At 41.6% G+C, this 20,713-nt stretch overlaps 2 protein-coding genes across 2 annotated transcripts; one reads left to right on the top strand and one right to left on the bottom strand.

Moving 5' to 3' along the window:
• Nucleotides 1-65: 65 nt before the first annotated feature.
• LOC139946733 (metabotropic glutamate receptor 3-like) lies at nucleotides 66-6,525 on the bottom strand. Its single transcript, XM_071944397.1, has 5 exons — nucleotides 5,239-6,525; nucleotides 3,568-3,824; nucleotides 2,493-2,701; nucleotides 852-1,978; nucleotides 66-728 (listed from the first exon to the last, which is right to left on the bottom strand). The coding sequence occupies exons 1-5, from the start codon at nucleotides 5,767-5,769 to the stop codon at nucleotides 66-68; spliced, it is 2,787 nt and encodes a 928-aa protein (XP_071800498.1). The 5' UTR covers nucleotides 5,770-6,525.
• Nucleotides 6,526-9,483: 2,958 nt separating this feature from the next.
• Nucleotides 9,484-19,917, top strand: LOC139947493 (organic solute transporter subunit alpha-like). Its single transcript, XM_071945421.1, has 7 exons — nucleotides 9,484-10,740; nucleotides 12,571-12,731; nucleotides 13,514-13,587; nucleotides 14,419-14,580; nucleotides 15,069-15,180; nucleotides 17,982-18,240; nucleotides 18,691-19,917. The coding sequence occupies exons 1-7, from the start codon at nucleotides 10,659-10,661 to the stop codon at nucleotides 18,993-18,995; spliced, it is 1,155 nt and encodes a 384-aa protein (XP_071801522.1). The 5' UTR covers nucleotides 9,484-10,658; the 3' UTR covers nucleotides 18,996-19,917.
• Nucleotides 19,918-20,713: the final 796 nt, after the last annotated feature.

Raw genomic sequence — 20,713 nt, 5'->3', positions numbered from 1 at the left:
TTTAATTTCAAAAGACAGTTTTTAATTAAAGAAGCCCCTGTTACTACTTTGACAAGCAATGAGTGTTATTCCTTGAGAGTGGTAGAAATTGCCTTCAGTTCAACAACTTGCTCCGGATTCAAGGTCAACTCACAGGCGCTTTTACTTCTACGAAAGCTGCGCCGTTTTCCCGCTCCCCCGGCCCCGTTCGCTCCCCCGGCCCCGTTGTTCTTCTTCAGTGTCGCCACGCTGCTCCCCGTGGATGATCGCACGCGTAAGCCAGACATGGCGATGCTTTGCCTCTTCCGCAGCATGACGTCATTGATGTCACCCCTCACGAAGAAGATGACGTACATCTTGGGAATAAAGATACATGACATCATCAGGATGGAGTTGGCAATCATTCCGAGTGAACGATACATGATTGACACGGACGAGACGGCCGAAGTGGCGGTACCGAAACCCGCGGCGTAAGCACCCACGATGACGAGCATGGAGCCCGCTGAGGCAAACGCGCAGAACTGGACCTCGTGGTAGTTGTCCGGAAGCTGCCGGGCGAGAACGCTGAAGACCAGGGTCACGAACAGGAGGACCAGACTGAAACATATCTCGGTTACACTCTCATGGAGCTGGATATTGCAAGCTATGAGGAGATTCACTGACTCGCCGCCTGTTGAATCATCTTGGAATGTAAACTGGTTGCTCACATCGGGCGGGAAAACGACGATCCATGCAATGCTTATGCATATCTGAAAAGAAAAGACAATGCAATGACAACGCTTTAAATGTGGATTGTACTTCTTGTTTTGACGAAATTTATCCAGTGCAATGCATGTTTCAATTAGATTGTAAATCTTAAAGTCAATACCCACCTCTGTGGCCCAGACGAATCCCAAGATAACCAATTGCCGCGTCAAACTCCAAAGTTCAGCTTCTTCTTCGGAGTCGGTCTGCTTAGCCTTGGCGAATACTCGATACAGCCTGGTGCTTTTCATTGCGAATGGAGCAAACATCAGCGAGTAGGCAAAGGACGGACCCATACGGGTAACCACACAGAGCCCCGGGGATGGTTTGAAGGTCGACGACAAGGCCGCCACATTGGCGAGTATGATACCCCCGTAAATGAAGAGGCAAAGCACGGGATCGGACCTCCTCATGATGCCCTGTTTATACTGCGTGAAGTAAAACAGGAGTACCGATATGGCTTCCAAGAAGGCCACACCACTCATGATGGTGACCACCGTGCCTTCGATGGTACCCCAAGACATGTAGAATACATCTACTGGCCTACAGTCTGTGCGATTGGCATCCGGCCACTCCGGAGGTGCGCATTCCTGACAGAGCGTTTGGTTGAGGACAATGGCACTGTCCACGCACTTGATACAGTGCCAACAGCACTTCCTCTCCTCGTCGAAAAACTCTTTCCTGTACCCCTGCGGACATGGTGAGCTGCATACAGACAAAGGCACAAAGAAGGGCAGGCCGTCTGTATCATTGGTGTAAAACCTAATGCTTGAATCCTTGATATCCAACACGGTAAGCTCTTCCCAAGATCCTACATCTTTGAAACTTGTCAAGCCCCATGCGCTGTTGAGATTCCGAATCTTGTACCGTACGTTCCCGTCTCCGTTCACATCAAATGCCACCTGCCCGTTGGACAAACTCGTGAAGTTTGTCTCCATCAGGTATGATCGCAAGAGCTTCCCGTCTATATTCGCCACGAGGGGGCAGTCTACCAGGTTCTCTGAACCACCACAATCAGTGATGAGCATACTGTTCAGGGCATGCGCAAATGCCATGACGCTATCAATCACAAGAGTCTCGTGCGGGGATGGGAGATCGGTCTCGTTCCCACAGACTCCAAAAAAGTCGCACTTCTCGCTGTATACTGCAAGGTACTCCTTTGTCCAGGGGTTCGGATTGTTTGCATTCAGGGAATCATAGAAGAATGTGTCGAAGTCTTGGAGTCTCTCTGAGAAAGGGACGACGGTAATCATACCTTCAAAAAGAAAATAAACATCGACCAGTAATTAGAAAACACTCAAATATGCAATCTACTTTCTCTATGCAATTCATTTATGCCCCATATGACGTAGACTCTGCATCACATCTTGAGTAAAATCCATATGAACGCTCGGTTAGTTTTTGCTATACTATTGTCTGAGAAAATGGAGGTGCAAGCTTAGAAATATTCACTTTGCATTTTAGAGACTAAAATAATTTTCCCGATGATTTTGCAAACATTATTGTTTGCATCCAAGAAACAAATTTCCTTTAAAAAAAACATTTAAAGTTCTTAGTATAACTAAAAGAAGCTTGCGACAACACATATATGAAAATCTCTTTTGAGCAATGTCTGGTTCTAAAAAGAACCGGTTGCTAACAACTCAGAACAAGCACCTCTCAAAAGAGATTTTCATACGGTGTTACTACCGCAAACTTCTTATAGAACCTTATTTGTACAAAATGTGAAATACAAAAGAAAAAATACAAAATGATTTTGCAACACTCACCCATAGCAGCATCTTCGACCTTCTCAAGTCCCTGCCGACCGAAGTTTCCAACACCATCGCTGGCGATGAAGGTAAACTCACCCACCGCATTGTTTCTCTCCACCGCACCCAGCAGCATGACGGCCTCTTCCAGGTGGGCAAAAAGGACTACAGCCACGGCACGGTTGTATGGATCAGTCCGGAGGTTTGCGACAATTTCGTCGTAATATCTGTGAATAAAACAGTTTAAGAGAAAGGTTTTTTAAGTTAAAAAGGAACACGTTGCCTTGGATCAGTCGAGTTGGTCTTTAAAAAGCGTTTGTAACCGTTTGTTATAAAATGCATATGATTAGAAAGAAACTTGAAAAGTAGAATATAATGATCCACATAAGTATCACTCGAAATTGCGTGGTCCGTTTACCTCGTCGACAAACATGGTCGGCCATTAATTATGGAAGTCAAATTTTTGACTCCCGTAAATGGCCGACCGTGTTAGTTCCGAAGTAAAAGGAAAACCACGCAATTTCGAGGCCAATGTGTGCGGATCATTGTATTCTACCTTTTAAACATCTTTATATGCATTTTATAGCAAACGGTTACAAACGCTTTTCAAAGACCAACTTGGCCGATCCAAGGCAACGTGTTCCTTTAAATCTCAAAAAGTGTATACACACGATGTGATCTGTTGACATAGGCTTATAAGCCCAACAGGTTGCAATAAAGTCAGCCATTTTGGGCACGTCGTGGAGAAGCGAATCCGACTTAAGATCTGGTGGCTAAATCTTTACAGTGTGTATGTTCGATTCCCGGTTACGACACGGGCAAGGAACATAACCATAATAACTTCTCTTCGCCCAGGTGTACAAATAGGAGTATGCAATTAATAGTACCGATAGTCGGATTTATCCCTTAGAACTACCATCACCTGAAGCTGTTTACTCTAAAAGGAATTGAGAAAGTGTAAGAAATATTCTACCAGGGATAATAATGTTTGTTGTGAAGCACTTTGATGTGCGCAAAAATGTAACGAAAATACAGTAAAAGTTTAGGACTTCCAACATGAATCATGCTTTCTAATGACAAATGCAGGCCTTACTCTTCTGAGAAACTTGTAGATATCTCCTTAGTGTAGGCGAGGCAGACATTGTCATTAGCGGTGACCTGTTTGGAGAACTCGTAATAACCATTCTCTCCGTACTCGTCATCAGAGAAGAGCAATGATACATAGGTCCACCCATAGTACTGCACAATGTCCATTATGGCATTAACCTGGTGACGGTCAGACGGCACGACACGAAAGAAGTACGGGTAAGCAACTTTACTGAGGCTGTCAATTGTCGATAAGTAGCTCACCTACAACAATGGATAAGGAAAAGCAACAATAAGAAGTATAATTTGAATCTTATTTGGACAGCAAGTAAAACAATGTTGCAATGGGTAAAGAACTTTACAGAAATGTAGGCCTAACATTGAGTTCTAAATGAAGATATTTACGTTTGAACACCCTTAATATTTTGCAAAGCTATTGAACTAATAATAGAGATTTTAAATCTGATTTGATTAATAATATATAAGTGTACTTTGCAATTTCCCCCCTCCCCGCCATCATTACTTTCCCCCTGCAATATCGCCCTCCATTGGTAGATATTCTAATGGCTTATAAGTGTACTTTGCAATTTCCCCCCTCCCCGCCATCATTACTTTCCCCCTGCAATATCGCCCTCCATTGGTAGATATTCTAATGGCTTATAAGTGTACTTTGCAATTTCCCCCCTCCCCGCCATCATTACTTTCCCCCTGCAATATCGCCCTCCATTGGTAGATATTCTAATGGCTTATAAGTGTACTTTGCAATTTCCCCCCTCCCCGCCATCATTACTTTCCCCCTGCAATATCGCCCTCCATTGGTAGATATTCTAATGGCTTATAAGTTAATAACACCAAACATAAATAATTAGTCGTAACCAAACTTGTACAGGTCAACCACTAACATTAGCAGAATGTTCGATGTTAAGATGCTTTGACAAAAGTTCAAAAGGACTGATCAGCTTTAATGTTTCCCGATCGTCTTTATCTAAGGGAGACATGTTTATTGTGGGCTTAAATGGAAATAATATGCCTTTGGTGTTTGAAATCGTTCGATTGGTTTAATCCTAGTATATACAATTAAACTAAACCTGTGAAAATTTGAAAAGGTGGTAGCTTTTGAGACATTGACGAGAGCGGTTTAGTCCAGGCAGGAAGAATAATATCCGTATTGGAGTTCACAATCTGAGAATCGTTTCTGACAGTAACGTTTGCGTTTCATACATCAATTATTACTGTTTGTTTAAAATGGTTGAAAAAAAAAACATTAAAACAATGTTCCAAAACACTAAAGAAATCAACCGTATTGGGTCCTTCAATGTCAGACCAACGCACATTTTTTTTACCTCATGTCTTCCGATTTTGATAAACATTGCTTTGCTTGTAGGTCCTTACTTGCAATGAATGCACACCAACTGAAACAAAAAATGTGTTGGCCTGACGTGGAATGACCGATTATGTTAATAATCCAGTCTGTTTTTAAGCAGGAAAAGTTAACACTGTAGGCCCTATCAAACGAAATTCGAAGTTGCATGCAAAACACTTTAAAATGAAATCTGGTGTAAGTTAGTTTTAATGTAGGACCTTATTATGAACATGATTAAAACAGTCAAGTGGTTTGAGAACAAAAAGGTATTCTTTCCCTTTTTTAAGGTACATGTAGTAAGTTGTTTTTACCCACCTGTGGTATCTGATACAGTCCAAGGAGTATGGTCAGCTCAGAGCTACTCGCACTCTTCTGTGATCCAACGACACCCGCAACCCTCTTACCATGCAGACAACTAATACCATAACCCCTGCTCCCCGAAGTCACATTTTTCTCCCAGCAAGCTCGTCTCATTTCCGGGGGTATTAAGTTCAGACCTTTCTTCAGCGTCCATATGTCGCTGTAGCACGAGTCGTATATCTCGAACCCGAGACGCAGGCCGGGGAGCAAGGATGTGTTATTGTTGACGTAGCTCACTGCGTAGACCATGGCCTCGACCAGCTTGAGAGCTTTACTCTCGCGAATTGCCTTACATTCTCGCGAGAACTCGTCGTATGTGTGCAGAGGGAAGAAACCACCGAGGATGATGTCGCCATCTTGGAAGAACACGTCGGGGGGCGTGGTGGATGCGTTACCAGTTGCCGTGGCAACGGTAAACGAATGGATTGAGTTTCCGGGATGGAGGAAGACAGACATCAATAAAATGGAGATTAAAGCTGACGCCATGGCTTTAAGGAATAATGATTGACAGCTCAAAACAGCTCAAAAAGAAACCAGAATTTATTTTTGAAGATATTTTTTACGGTTCTCAATAATGCAGTGTTTTTATGAATCGCACATATCCTAGACTTGAAAATAAATGTCTTCTCTACCTCAGGCCTAAGGGGTTCAAAATCAATCTACACATTCAGGATGAGAACCACCGACTCAAAATGTCCGCTCATTTATTCATTTGGTCGTTTTCTTTGTAAAGGTTTCTTCACCAAGCTGTTGTACCTCTATGGCGATTTCTTTGTAATTAGTTCTCCACTGTGTGTTCATGCGACACCTTATGGTCTGTTGTCAGACCTCCAGAAGTCCGGTTCAGTTGTTGGAAATAGTGTCCAGAAAACAGTCTGCCTTGATGAGTCCTCATTTGCTCATATAGTTGCGAGCGTGTCATCCGTGATGAGTTATGCAAGATGAAACGATGTGCGATGCTTCTTACCTACACATTAACATCAAATACGACCACTTCAACCGTAGAGCAAGGACCAGATGCTTCAATAGTGCACAAACTCGCCCTTAATCCTCTCTTTGAGCATTAAATACATCATTGTTGCAACTCACATGTAGGAGCAAGTTCTGTACTAGATGGTTTTGCCAAAACAACATGTATGAATCAAATTCCCATGGAATTTCAACTTGCTTCACGACATGTTCCCACGAAATCTGGCAGGGAATCACACAATACGTCAACACATCTTCACAGCCCCTCCAAGATACTTCAAAACATGTAATTGTGAAAACACGACCGATGTAAAAAACAACAATAAAATGTAGCCTGGAATACCATCCAGTATGTAACAAACCATGTCTGAGACTTCCCGTTTATTAGGAAACGGCTAAGGTACAGGCTAGCTATCTAAGTAAACTTCACCAGGGCCATGTTTCGATCCTCAGTTGTGAAGCAGACATGGTGTAATTACGTTGTTCTACCACATTGTCTAAAGAAGATCAGCTTCGACCTTTAGCACCGAGTTTGCACAAGAGATATTATCTTACGGGGTGATACTATACTATAACATTGGTATACGGAGTTTGGTAAACAAGGTTTCCACGTTAGGATCATGCATCCCGAATCTACGACCATTTTCTATTATTAACAAGATAGACGTGAAATGAAGCCCCCCCCCCACCCCCGAATCAGTACGACAAACTGTGTACAAACTTCGTCTAGTAATAGTAGCGCCCTCTGTTGAGTTCGCTTCCTCCAGCCGACTCATAGGACAGATTTTCCAATGACACTATGCCTTCTTGCATGTTCCTTTAAAGGCAGTGGACACTATTGGTATTTACTCAAAAATAATTATTATCATAAAACCTTTCTTGATTACGAGTAATGGGGAGAGGTTGATAGTACAAAACATTGTGAGAAACAGCTCCCTCTGAAGTGACGTAGTTTTCGAGAAAGAATTAATTTTCCACGAATTTGATTTCGAGACCTCAGATTTAGAAATTGAGGTCTCGAAATCAAGCATCTGAAAGCACACAACTTCGTCTGACAAGGGTTTTTTGGTGTTTTTTTTTCTTGAAAGTTATCTCGCAACTTCGACGACCAATTGAGCTCAAATTTTCACAGGGTTGTTATTTTATGCATATGTTGAGACACACCAAGTGAGAAGACTGGTCTTTGAAAATTACCAATAGTGTCCACTGTCTTAGGGGTTGCCAGTTTAACGTTATTTTCTTAAGTTAACCAATTATTTCCAGATGAACTTATGTATGCCTATTGAGATGTTTATTATAAACCGAGGCCGGACTAAAACTCTAACCCTCTAGCATTAAAACAAATTAAAAGAAAAAAAACTGGTTAATAAGGTTTATTTTGTAAAGAGTGGTCTTCAAAGTATTTAAAATACAAATTATGTTAAATTTGCATCGGGGTTTAACCCATTATACACCGATGTTTGTAATAAGCACTACTAGTATTTTACTGAGCTCTGTGGAAAGAAAGTCAAGGCAAAACATTAATTTGCCGATTGGGATTTTCAATTTGATAATCATATTATTATTTCATTCAATGACGTTTTGATCATTATGAATACGAAATTGCAATAATCTGATCCGACGTTTCGAAATGGTTCAAACGCAGACCTGAATATTATCAGATGAACGCGCCCCGCCCTTCCCCCTCACCGTTGCTAAATACGTCAATTGATTATGAAATAACTGATGTTTCAGGATTATCGAGTTATGACGGTTTTAATCTTGTTTGTGACAAAACTGTTTACACAAGTAGCCTATGTGGGAAAAGGAAGTACCTATAAAGAAATATGTAAATACATTTTGATGAATAGTTCTGTGGTTACAGCACTGTTGGACACTATCCTCTCTCAATATTTATGCATGAGGTACGTCTTAATGCTAACTCAAAACGAGGCGATGGGCGCAGCCACTGCACGTGATGGGGGAAGTGCGCCCATAGCCTCATTTTGGGTAAGAATTATGACGTCATGCATAAGTATTAAGAGAGGCGAATTGGTAATTACTCAAAATAACTGTTAGCATAAAAACTTACTTGATAACGAGCAATGGAGAGCTGTTGATAGTATAAAACATTGTGAGAAACGGCTCCCTCTGAAGTAACGTATAGTTTTTGAAAAAGAAGGTAATTTCTCACTAAAATAATTGAATTGAGTTCGAGACCTTAGCTGAGGTCTCAAATTCAAGCATCTGAAAACACATGTGCGACACGGGTGTTTTTTGTACCACTATTCTCTCGCAACTTCGACGATCAATTCAGGTAACATTTGCACAGGTTTGTTTCCATGGATACACTAAGTGAGAAGACTGGTCTTTGAAAATTATTACCAAAGGTGCCCAGTGCCTTTAAATTATACTACTTTTGGTTTTAAAACAAAAAGCGTTCGATTGATTTAATCCTATATGCGTAGGCCTATACAATAATTTTTTGTGTAAAGTTATAATATAAACCACAAGGGAAACGGTTGAAATAAATTTTTGGAAAAAAAGAAAGATGCATCCCTATATAGCGATCCCTCCAGACACTTACAAGCAGGCCCCATCTTAAACTTTGGGTATGATCCCTGGCTAACTGGCATTTTACAGGTTAAATTGCTTCCGACTGCCCCCCCCCCCCCCCCCTTCAAAAAATGTGCGTTCGATTAGAGTGTGTTCTCGTAAGTCACGTGAAATTAGGCTAAATCGAACGAGGCAATGTTTCCGCTTCTTGGCACTCTTGGGAAAATATAACGTCAAAGAGCTGCCTTGGCATATACCTAGGGACTTCAAAGGTCAAAAAGGAAACACGGATGACTCCATCGTCTGCCTGCTGAGAAAAAAACGATACCTGTGACGACCAAATTTAGTTACAACTAAATTTGGTCGTCACTAGTATTTCGTTTTCCTAATAAATACAAAATTCATAAATGCATAGTCACCAGTTTGTTTGTTTTTCAAGAAACAATAAATTGCCTTTTCACTTGCAATATGTACACAAAAACAACCAACACTTCCCTTTAAGTCGTTTAGAAACCCTTGGGTTATATATCACTATATATAGGAAATAGCGTCATGAAAATAAATCAATCAATCAATACAGGTCATCGGGTAGACACATCATTATTATTATTTTTTGTTTGAGTCATCACACACTATAGTCCATTGTTTCAACCCTCACAATTTCAAAGGGCTATAATATGCAAAATCAATCAAATGTAAACATGTGTATGTATGTCACCTCATTCTTAGAATTTTCCAGAAAAGCCCGCACAATCATATTGTGACAATAATATTAAACACACGGTGTATTCTTTCCGTGTGACAAATTCCGTACACGTGTAAGTCCGCATAACTACAAAATGAAACTACTATACTCAGTTGACAATAAGGTTAAACATTGACCCCTGTCATTTTCAACACGCTATAGGTGTGTATTATTGATTCATTATACGCATAAACAGCTGCTGATGATCCAGAGCTCATGAATGTGAACAGCCGATAACAGCACACGAAATGTTTTTAGGTCAATGAGTAAATAATATTGAGGTTCTATTCTAGAAGCGAGCGCTGGAGCTGGATGGGATGAGAGACCTTGGAAAGCCACACACATACCAAAGGCCATCAACACCAAAGGTTTGTTACCGTGCAATTCAAAGAGCACATATTACGATAAAACCGCTCTCGTAACACTGATGCCACACAGTTGAGTAGAGACTGACATTAACTTGAAAGCACACCGAGATCTACCTCACGACATCCAAAAGGTACATCGGCATCTTCAGAAGTCTTTCAACAATTGAAGTGGGCACTGATTGTTGCACGCCTACCCTTAAGCATTGTAGTGGAGAACACACTTTGGTGGCGAAGTATAGTGTCTTTTGTATTGCGGACAAAGCCCACCCTACGGCCTGTAGGCCCGGACGTATGGCATTTGCTTTCAGCTTTAATACTGTTTTTCTTAGCCTGCAGTTTATACCAAGGTACTGTACACTGCTTAAAGTACACATCCATGGTACGAGAAGGTAAATAAAGAAGGAACACATGCTCATCAAGGTCGGTTAGTTTGGACCATCAAGTGTGCACCGTAAAGTTAAAATGTCTACCTCCATGCACTGACCCAACCCGATTGGACCTTGACACAACGATAAGTAGGCCAGCCAACTGTTCCAATTGGAGTTAACAATTCCCCGACAGTATCGAGCCACCTCTGCCACGAGTGCCTCCGACTCTGCACTTTGCCGTACTCCCAGGACAACGTCTTTCCACCAAAAGTCCCGTGCCGGGTCCCCACTCCAGTCAGGCGAGAGCCCCGCAGACCAAGGTATTTGGAACATTGAAGTTAATTCCTTGTGTAGCTCGGCTCCAAACGGACCAGCAGGGGGAAGTGAGAGATGGAAAATGGAACAGGTTTGGTGGTGCAAGACGCTGTCAACTGCTCTCAGGGGATTCCCAGCTCAAAGGAGATGGTTTTACGTAAGTCATAGTAAATGCCAAATCCATATGAATCATTCATTGAGGTAAAACCCTATCAATTAACTTCTGGAACAAGTGAAGGGACTAAAAAGATTTGTTTTTGTTCTCAGAATATGAGTATATAGTGTTCACTGTTCGAATCGTCGTGACCACATATCGCACCAGCTCTGACACCTGGCTCTTTTCAGAGCCAACACGATGTCCGCCAACACTCCTCCAAAAGAGATTTTACACATGGTTGTAGGCCTACCCGAAAGTTTACCAACAATTACAACTTTTCTTGTAAAGCTATTCATCCGTAAATATTGTATTTTTTTTAAATTATGACAACCTGTTATAACAATAATGCAAACGTGTTGCATATAATATGTTTGCTTGAAAACGTCAGCCCAGTGCTTACTTGGCCAACTTCAGATGGTCGAGATGTTGATTTCAAATTCATATTGAACATTTCTCAAACTTGTAACAATGGTCTTGACCTTGAGCTCCTTCAAAATCTCTCTGATATTTATTTCCACTGAAAGTGTCCTTTGCAAAACAAAAATGGCCTTGCCCTCTAAAGGTAAAATTCCAGGTCTGATAGCAATACGCAGTTCAAGTAAACGTTTTATCACACCCGACGGGTATTTGAAACTAGAGGAACATTCCTTTAAAATTACATGCTGTGCTCAGTTCAATTTCTTCTCAATAGTATTTTCTACTACCCTGGTTGTCTAACGTCAAAACAAATAACACTCAAGAATAACTCACTCCACAATTGTATTTCAATTTGTTCTCGCCCACGAGTTCAGCGTGCGGGTCAACAGTCTTGAAAGCTATGTACGTGTTGACAAATATTGTATGATCAGACAATGTTTGATTTAGAACCCGTTGGGTCAAAGCACCAACTGTTAGAGGCCAAGTTCAAACTGAGTTTCTTTTTCTACCCCCTGGAATTGCTATTAACATATTACTACATCTTTGGTTCTATTCTCGTGGCCACTAAGTTATGGGGTTGGGTTCTAACTCAAGCTTCCCCCCCCCCCCACCGTCTAGTCTACGCACACACATGGTGCAGAATGATTCCTTGTAAATAAGGGGGAGGGGTATCCCGTAGAATGCCGCGGTCCTGGGGGTCATTGATTCCACTACTGATTTACAGACGAAAACCATTCATTAAAATTCGTAAATTTTATATAAGTTTGTGTTAAACAAAAACAAATTGACATAAGAAGGACCTCCTGATAATCAAATCTGCAAACAATGAATCAACACAGCACATGCGGCATGTGCGGTGGGTGCAATAAACTCACATCATAGCATACGGTGCAAAATGCTAAAATATTAAAACATACAAGAACAATACTTAAAGTTTCACAGCTTATGACTACAGTAAAGAGAACATTTTCTTTGACACTTGAACTTGTATCATCTGCTTAATTTGATATGAAGAGTCCCTGGACCTGTCGAGTTATTCCCCCCTCAACATAAAAACCGCTCAACAGTCCCTACAGCACCGTTGTAGTTTTCCAAAACATCCGAGCATCAATCTTGAAAATTGTCCCTACTTCTTGGCAAAAGGACCATTTAATTCAGGGCCAATATCATACGAAATACCTCAAGTTGGAAGTCAACACCCCTAGGCTCACAATTGGGCAAAACATGTTAACTGTATCCCCTTTCTTCTGTCTATAATAATAGAATCTTTTGATGAGGGCCTACAAATTATTAACGAGGCAGACGCTCCTTTTTTCCCTATTTTTCAAGGGGGTGCACCCACACGGTTCACGAGATTGTTTTTTTTTTTATTGCATTTCTGATTGTGAACTTTTATTGAATTTTTCATCGCAGTGTACATGTCCCAGCCATGGTCACAAGCTTTAATGATTACGATGGTCATCATTAGTATCCTAAGCTGTCTCATGTACGTTGAGACGGCACTTAGCATTATGAAAACCATGCACTACGGTGAACGGAGAGGCTACACCATCTTCATCTTAGGACTAGTTCCGGTAAGTCAGCAAAACATTACTTAACATGTGGTGCTAGAGGAGAATGCTGAGAATATCATGGAAAAAGCACAAAACCAAATGCATTTGTATGAACCTCAAAGATTGACAAAAACAAGCTTCAATACTTTGGTCATAATATCAAGAATAGAAGGGGGACAACCTTGAGGAGATCATTGTGCAAGGATGTGTTGAAGGTAGTCGCTCACGCGGCCGTCAAAAACTTTGTTGGACAGACAAGAACTCACAGGCTTATCAATAAACGATGTATATCGATCTGCACTGGATAGGCAGAAGTGGAACTCCATATAACCATGGAGGTTTCTTCCTCCATGATATAACCAGGGTCACAAAGGGTCAGCCATGACTCATGACGACGACGACCCTAACATCGATGTGTATCTCAGTACTTTCCTGAGTTCTGTGAAACAAATCCACATTACTTGAGAACACTCGTGTTGAGTGAAGTCACAAAATCTTCAACAACTTCTGAAGTACTTTGATACTTCGTATAATTTTGTTCTTACCCTTACACTGATTGTATAAGTTTGATAATTGGAACCTACTGTGTGTTTTACTCGTAAATATTTGTAGATATAAACCATAAGACTAACCTTTGAAAATATGTCATTAGGGGAGCGGTTATATATGCGCGCAGAAGAGTAATCTGCTTTTGAAAAAACACTATCAGAGAAGCGTTACCGCTGTAACGCTTCATGAAGATATGCATGAACAATGCAGCAGAGTCTATCCCTGGAATAATTGTACCTTGTTTTGTTGAATAGGTGCACAGCTTGACGTCACTGGCAAGTATCTTCATTCCTAAAGCAGCAATACTGGGATCATGGGCAGCCAGTTTGTAAGTTGAAGTAATAACATTGTATAGGCAATATGGGTCTGTTTACAGTCCACATCTTTAAAGGGAAGGTACACCTTTGGTAATTGTCAAAAACCAGTCTTCTCACTTGGTGTATCCCATTATAACCATGGAATAACAAGCCTGTGAACATTTGGGCTCAATTGATCATTGAAGTAGCAAGAAAATGATGAAAGAAAAAAACACCCTTGTTGGACAAAATTGTGTGCTTTCAGATAAGAATAAAAGACTTCTAGCTTGAAGTCTTTTATTATTTTAGTGAGAAATTACCTCTTCCTCAACAACTACGTTACTTCAGAGGGAGTCGTTTCCTACAATATTTTTTACTATCAAGTTCAACAGCTCTCAAATGCTTGTTACCAAGTCAGTTTTTATGTTAATACTTGTTTTGAGTAATTACCAAACGTGTACCTTCCCTTAAATTGATTCTAGAAAAGATTTCGTGACTGGTATTGTGGTGGGATGGGGGGAGTGGTCTTGGCAATTCACAGTTAAGGAGACTGACATTTTGAGGATATTATCAATATTGCAAACGGATCAAAGTATCAAACGCCAGTTACAAGACATAATGTAAACGCCTCCCACTTTTGCCAAAACAAGTTTAATTTGGGTTTTTTAAACTAAACGTTTCTGTAACGTTGCTCCTGTAGTGTTTACTTCGAACTTAAATGTTTTGTTTGGCTTTATTTGTTCATTCTTTTTTTTAATTCAACGTTTCCTTGTACTTTGCATGCATTTTTTTGGAAATGCGCTTTATAATTTGTCTTTATAATAATTGAAACAATTATAATAGTCATTGATTTTCTGCTCTAGGTACATGGCAGTGTCTCTATATATCTTTCTGATGCTAATTTTCAACTATTTTGGCGGACCTGACGAGATGGTTGTTAAGTTAGCCACCACGACGATCTCCCTTGCACAGCCCCCTCTCGCATGCTGTTTCCCTTGTTGCTGTAGGAAGATCAGACTAACAATGTAAGTTGTACATGTATGCTCTTGGTTACCAGTTATATAGCTTGACCTGTGGTGGGGTCAACAACAAGCATATTTGGTCATTGGGAAAAGTCAGAAAATTTTATAAGGGATATTCCAACATGTGAATATGGAATAACCTTTTATAGACTTTTTAGGCAATTTACTCACAATTTTTTTGATTTTTCAACTTTTGCAAGGGCAATTTTGTTTTTTTATCAGACTAAAGTAAGAAGAGTTTCACGCCTGTTCTTGATAGAACCATATGGTTGTCCTGTGCTTACAAGGTGGCATTATATTGGGTGGTTTTTAGGTAGGAACTGAAAGGGGTGTACCTCTATATTACCAATATTGTCCAGTGCTTTTAAGGAGACTGAACTGAGTTTAATTTTTTACAATCAATCAATTCACCAAGAGCCTAATCGGATTCAGTAATCAGTAACTCAGTCGATCCTTTTTGATAACTCATTCAATCCATTTCTATTCTACAGGCCTCATTTACATCGATTGCGAGCTGCAGTGCTTCAGCTAGCCGTAGTCCAGCCGATGACTCTCTTTGTAACTGCTATCCTTTGGGCAGATGGGCTTTATAACCCCACTCAGGTATGTCATCAAGAAATGTGAACACCAAGGGCATATCCATGAGAGAGATCACGGTTGTGCTCATTTCGGTGCCTTATTTAGACCAAGGACAAGTCGAAAAAAGGGAAAATAAGAGGATAGGGGAATTCTAAAGCCTTGAATGGTCAACAAGGAAACTTGTGTACAAAGTCTATGGGAAACTGTTAAGTGCAGGGACTAAGCAAAGAACAGAATAATGCTCCACAAGGGTGTCTTTTTGAGAACGTGTGTTCATGTAAACTATTTCAAGAGACCCCAATACACACTAATCTAGTCTTACTGTTCACCGCCAAATGTTTACAGAGCAAAGAAACCTGGTTCTTCGTTTTAATTAGAGATGCCCGACGTGCACATTTCAAACAGAAGATATCAGACAATGCAACAAATCCAAGACAACTTTTCGCTGTTGTTGATGGTTTGCTACACAGTAAACCATCACTGTGTCTTCCTGACAGTCCATCTGCATTAGACCTCGCGGAAAGGTTTAATGTTCACTTCGAAACCAAAGTTACGCACATCAGGTCGGAGCTTGATGGTCAGATATCATCAGTTGCAGTCTCTGTCCATGATACTCATTCTACATCGGTACTCCAACTTTTCGAGACGGAATCGGAAGAAACTGTTGGAAAGCTCATCCGCCGCTCACCCTCGAAATCATGTGACCTCGATCCAATACCCACCTCCTTGTTGAAAACTTGTCTGTCATCCGTCCTACCTGCCATTACAAACATTGTCAACTCATCCATAGAAACAGGAATCGTGCCTCAGCAGCTCAAAAAGGCGCACGTCACCCCCATCTTAAAGAACTCAAAGCTAGATAAGAACAAGCTGAGTAACTACAGACCTGTGTCGAATCTGCCGTTCATCTCAAAAGTTGTGGAAAAAGTGGTAGCTGGTCAACTCAATGACTACCTAACATCTAACAACCTGCTTGAGCTGGCACAGTCAGCGTATCGTAAACACCACAGCACCGAGACTACGCTCCTGTGTGTTCAAAATGACATCCTTGGAGCCATTGACAAGAAACTCTCTGTAATTTTAGTGCTACTTGACCTTTCTGCTGCTTTTGACACCATCGACCACCAAATCCTCCTTCAACGTCTTCACTACAATTTCGGTATCACTGGAACTGCTTTGAAGTGGTTTACTTCATATCTGGAAAATCGCACCCAAAATGTAAAAATTGACGGGTCCTTCTCATCCAACACTACATCACGTTTTGGCGTCCCTCAGGGGTCGGTGCTCGGTCCAGTGTTATTTTCCTTGTACTTTTCACCTGTTGCGAACATTGCTCGTAACCACGGTCTGTCCGTTCAGCTTTACGCGGATGACGCACAACTATATCTGCCATTTGTCTCCACGGACGCAAACACTGCAGTTGCTCGTACAGAAGCGTGTGTTGCCGAAGTTAAGGAATGGATGGTCGCAAACAAACTTCAACTCAATAGCGATAAGACAGTCATCCTCTTGCTGAACTCCCAAAGTCAACATCGCCACAACACCATTCACAGCATCCTGATTGATGGCTATGTCATTCCTTGTAGCAACACAGCTAGAAACCTTGGTGTCATCTTTGACAGGCACATGAACTTCACAACCAACGTCAAAAACTCCTCCCGAATCACCATGTACCACTTGAAGAACATAAACCACATCCGCTCATTGCTCTCTGACAAAACAGCAGAGCAACTCATTCACGCACTTGTAACGTCTCGACTCGACTACTGCAACTCACTCTTATATGGACTTCCAGCTTCCACCTTGCATCACCTTCAGAGAATCCAGAACATTGCAGCTCGTATCCTAACACGCTCAAAAAAGTTTGAGCATATCACCCCGGTTCTTCAAGCACTACACTGGCTCCCTGTTGAGCAACGCATCATCTTCAAACTCCTTTGTACAACATACCGTTGTATGACAGAGACTTCATCCCCGTTGTACTTGCAGAGGCTTCTCCTGCCGTATAAGCCCGTTCGCCAGCTAAGGTCCAGTGATGCCAACTTGCTTGCCGTTCCACCTTCCAGGTTGAAAACTTATGGGGATAGAAGTTTCTCGGTTGCTGCCCCCCGCCTGTGGAACGACCTGCCTCTCACCCTTAGATCACAACCTGACATTTTTTCATTCAAATCCAATCTCAAAACTTACCTCTTCAGTCAAGCCTACCATTAATTTTTCCCTTGGTCATATTTTAGCGCAGTGAATAGTTTTCTAGATACCAGCGCTTTATAAGATTTATTATTATTATTATTGCTGCTTAGACTCTGTGGACACTCTTTGTTCTGTACACTTCATAAACATCATATTCTTCAACACAGTAAAAAAACACTGTGTGGATGTTTGTAAGTTCACATAGTGTTTTCATATTCACTACTACCTTGTGGAGACCCGAGAACAAAACAGAAACAGGAAGACAAAATATCTCCATAGGGGAATTCTACAGACTGTGCTCCACAAGACGTGTACACAATCTATTGGAGGTGTTTAACTACAGGGACAATGGAAAGAACAAAAGATGTTTTCATAAGGATAGAATGTGTGTTTCAAGTCCATTCACTGTGTGGACCTTTGTTCTCAGGTCCACATTACGTATGTAACGCTTTTAAGGGTTACATTAAAACACACATCATCGAATAAGAAACACAAAATGATCAGTACTTTAAAAAAGGGAACACTCTCCCAGAATACTGGGAGGACAACTTTAGATAAGTTTACATAAATTTACATATGAGCCCTCCTACCAAGAAACATGTACAGACCACCATTTTTAACTTATGTGTACACAGATAGATGCGCAATCAGCCTTCATCTACCTCACTGCCCTTGTTCTTGTGTCGACACTGACAGCGATGTATGCATTGACCATCATTAACGTAGCTGCTAATGCCAGCCTGGCAGCGATGTACGGCAACTTCAGGCTCAAGTTTTCGCTGCTCAAGGCTTTCATGATCATACCAAGTGTCCAGTCACTTGTGATTAGTATCATTTCCCAGTCCATCTCTCTACCTTGCAAGGGGGTGTTATCACCAAGTATTAGATCGACTTGTAAGTACAGTTCAATAGTAGATTGGAGGATCATTCTAAACACAACATGCACACACAATTGGGGACAAGAACCCAACAAGTCGGGATCCCCAGACCCCTGCCCCATTTTGAGAAGGTATTCCTTAAATTCCATTCTACTCTACCAGCCACTATTCTACTCCTACTATCCATGCCTACATCCTTACGAACTGTAAAGGGTTAACCCTGTTTCAGACCAAGGAGTACATGTGGGTGGGAACATGCCCCTTGTGGCACTTGATTCGGGTCCATAACCCAAATCAGTTAGATCGGATAAGTGTGTAGCCCTCACCTTAAAGAGACTGTCTGTTGCCTTGTGATAGTTAGGCGATCTCTCATTAAAAACAAAAATCAAATAAAAAACTCAGGAAAAAAAGATGGAGGGGAAGGTAAAGCATTAACAAAAAAGTTTATTTGCTTTTTCCTTTCCAGTGCTGTACAACTACCTCATTATTGTGGAGGTATTCTTCATTCTGTTCTTGGGACGTTGCAAAGTTTTCTTCAGCCGTATTGACCAGCCGCTCCACCAGGCTGAACAACCAGACTCTCTGAACAGATCCCAGACCAATCACCGCTATGCCGAGGTCAGAGACCTGGCTTCACCTTTGTTGGACAAGGACGGGAAGAGGCCTAGCTTCCCCACGAATCTGTTGGATATCGAGAAGGCAAATGAGGCCAACGGAAAGTGGATCGTTGAGCAACAGAGCCAACAACCTCAGAGGGAGAGCGAAGTTTGAAGGACATCGTCGAGAAATGCTAAACTAAAACTGCAATAAATGAGCTGCTTTTTTATACTTTAGGGACAAGATATGTATGTGAAAATTTCCTGGGAAAAAAGGCATGATGGTCTTGGTTTTCTTTTATTCCAGACCCGGCATCTCCAACATATTAACAGTCAGGAGGCTTACAGACTCTGTGCATCACCTGAAATACAAAGCTACAGGTGTGGACACAATGTGGACTATTCTTCCTTTGGTGACTGCTTAATTTCTGTTAAGAAAACTTGAAGGCTTTTGTCCTGAAAACAGGGAAAAGTCCTTAGAAATTACAGCCTTGGTTTACAAATGCTTTATACTAAATATGAAATAGACATAAGCTGCATTTGGTTCAAAGACGGGGGAGAGAGGCATCACGGTGCCCTTCAAGGACCAATTCCAGTATTGTAAGTCTCCACGCCAGTCTCCCAATTGGACCCACAGGTAATGATCTCTTTCTTGCTCTTAAATGTCTTGATCCGGACTACAACAAAGAATGTGATAGCACAAGCTGAAGCTGACCTGGAAAGATTAACTATGACATGCAAACGTACACAATGACGACGACGACTTAAAGACCAACAATAATGGCAACAAAGGGTGATAGGATAGTGATGTCTCCATTGGACTTTAACATTGAGTTTCACTGCAGGAACACTGTAAGGAGAAAACGTTGAAGAGTACAGGCCTTGAAATAACGCACAGCACCCACAGCAATTGCTGTGGTGCCCGGGCATTTGCTGTGGTGCCCAGTGCATTTGCTGTGGTGCCCTGTGCATTTGCTGTGGTGCCCTGTGCATTTGCTGTGGTGCCCTGTGCATTTGCTGTGGTGCCCAGTGCATTTGTTGCGGTGCCCTGTGCATTTGCTGTGGTGCCCTGTGCATTTACTGTGGTGCCCTGTGCATTTGCTGTGTTGCCCAGTGCATTTGTTGTGTTGCCCTGTGCATTTGCTGTGGTGCCCTGTGCATTTGCTGTGGTGCCCTGTGCATTTGCTGTGGTGCCCTGTGCATTTGCTGTGGTGCCCTGTGCATTTGCTGTTGCCCAGTGCATTTGCTGTGTTGCCCAGTGCATTTGTTGCAGTGCCCTGTGCATTTGCTGTGGTGCCCTGTGCATTTGTTGCAGTGCCCTGTGCATTTGCTGTGGTGCCCTGTGCATTTGTTGCAGTGCCCTGTGCATTTGTTGTGGTGCCCTGTGCATTTGCTGTGGTGCCCTGTGCATTTGCTGTGGTGCCCTGTGCATTTGCTGTGGTGCCCTGTGCATTTGCTGTGTTGCCCAGTGCATTTGTTGTGGTGCCCTTTGCAAAGTTGCACTACAAATTTACATTTACTTCATTGAAGTGCCCCTAACCAGAGAAAAATTGCTATGCCCTTTCAAGAGTGAGGGTCAAGGTCTGATTAGAGTAACATTTTGCTGGAAAATGACCTTACCAAAGTAAAATGCAACAGCAGCATTTTTGGGGAAAACACATGATTGAGAGTGGACTTTTTTCTAAAATCAAACAGTTTGATTCAATAAATGAACTGTCACAGTACAAAAGTTGGTTTTAAATCAGAGAACAATTATTTTGTCAGTTTTATTTGAAAAAGACCTCATTATTATTGTCTTCCGTTGTTTTATAAAGGCATCCCAGCCTACAAGCTTTGCTTTAATGGGCCATGCCTCCATACAGTTTTCAGTCTTGTAACATCCTATTGTTTGTA

The sequence above is a fragment of the Asterias amurensis genome, chromosome 14 (assembly GCF_032118995.1).
Source record: "Asterias amurensis chromosome 14, ASM3211899v1".
Lineage (NCBI taxonomy): Eukaryota > Metazoa > Echinodermata > Asteroidea > Forcipulatida > Asteriidae > Asterias > Asterias amurensis.
This window is presented reverse-complemented; position numbering and strand designations above follow the sequence as displayed.

Bases quoted from the DNA above. Each gene is read 5' to 3' on its own strand.
- LOC139947493 (XM_071945421.1), top strand. From the start codon at position 10,659: ATGGAAAATGGAACAGGTTTGGTGGTGCAAGACGCTGTCAACTGCTCT. The intron at 14,581-15,068 runs GTAAGTTGTACA...TCTATTCTACAG, and splicing joins AGGAAGATCAGACTAACAAT to GCCTCATTTACATCGATTGC. The intron at 18,241-18,690 runs GTAAGTACAGTT...TTTCCTTTCCAG, and splicing joins ACCAAGTATTAGATCGACTT to TGCTGTACAACTACCTCATT.
- LOC139946733 (XM_071944397.1), bottom strand. From the start codon at position 5,769: ATGGCGTCAGCTTTAATCTCCATTTTATTGATGTCTGTCTTCCTCCAT. The intron at 1,979-2,492 runs GTGAGTGTTGCA...TTCTTTTTGAAG, and splicing joins GGTCGAAGATGCTGCTATGG to GTATGATTACCGTCGTCCCT. The intron at 729-851 runs GTGGGTATTGAC...TTTTCTTTTCAG, and splicing joins GATTCGTCTGGGCCACAGAG to ATATGCATAAGCATTGCATG.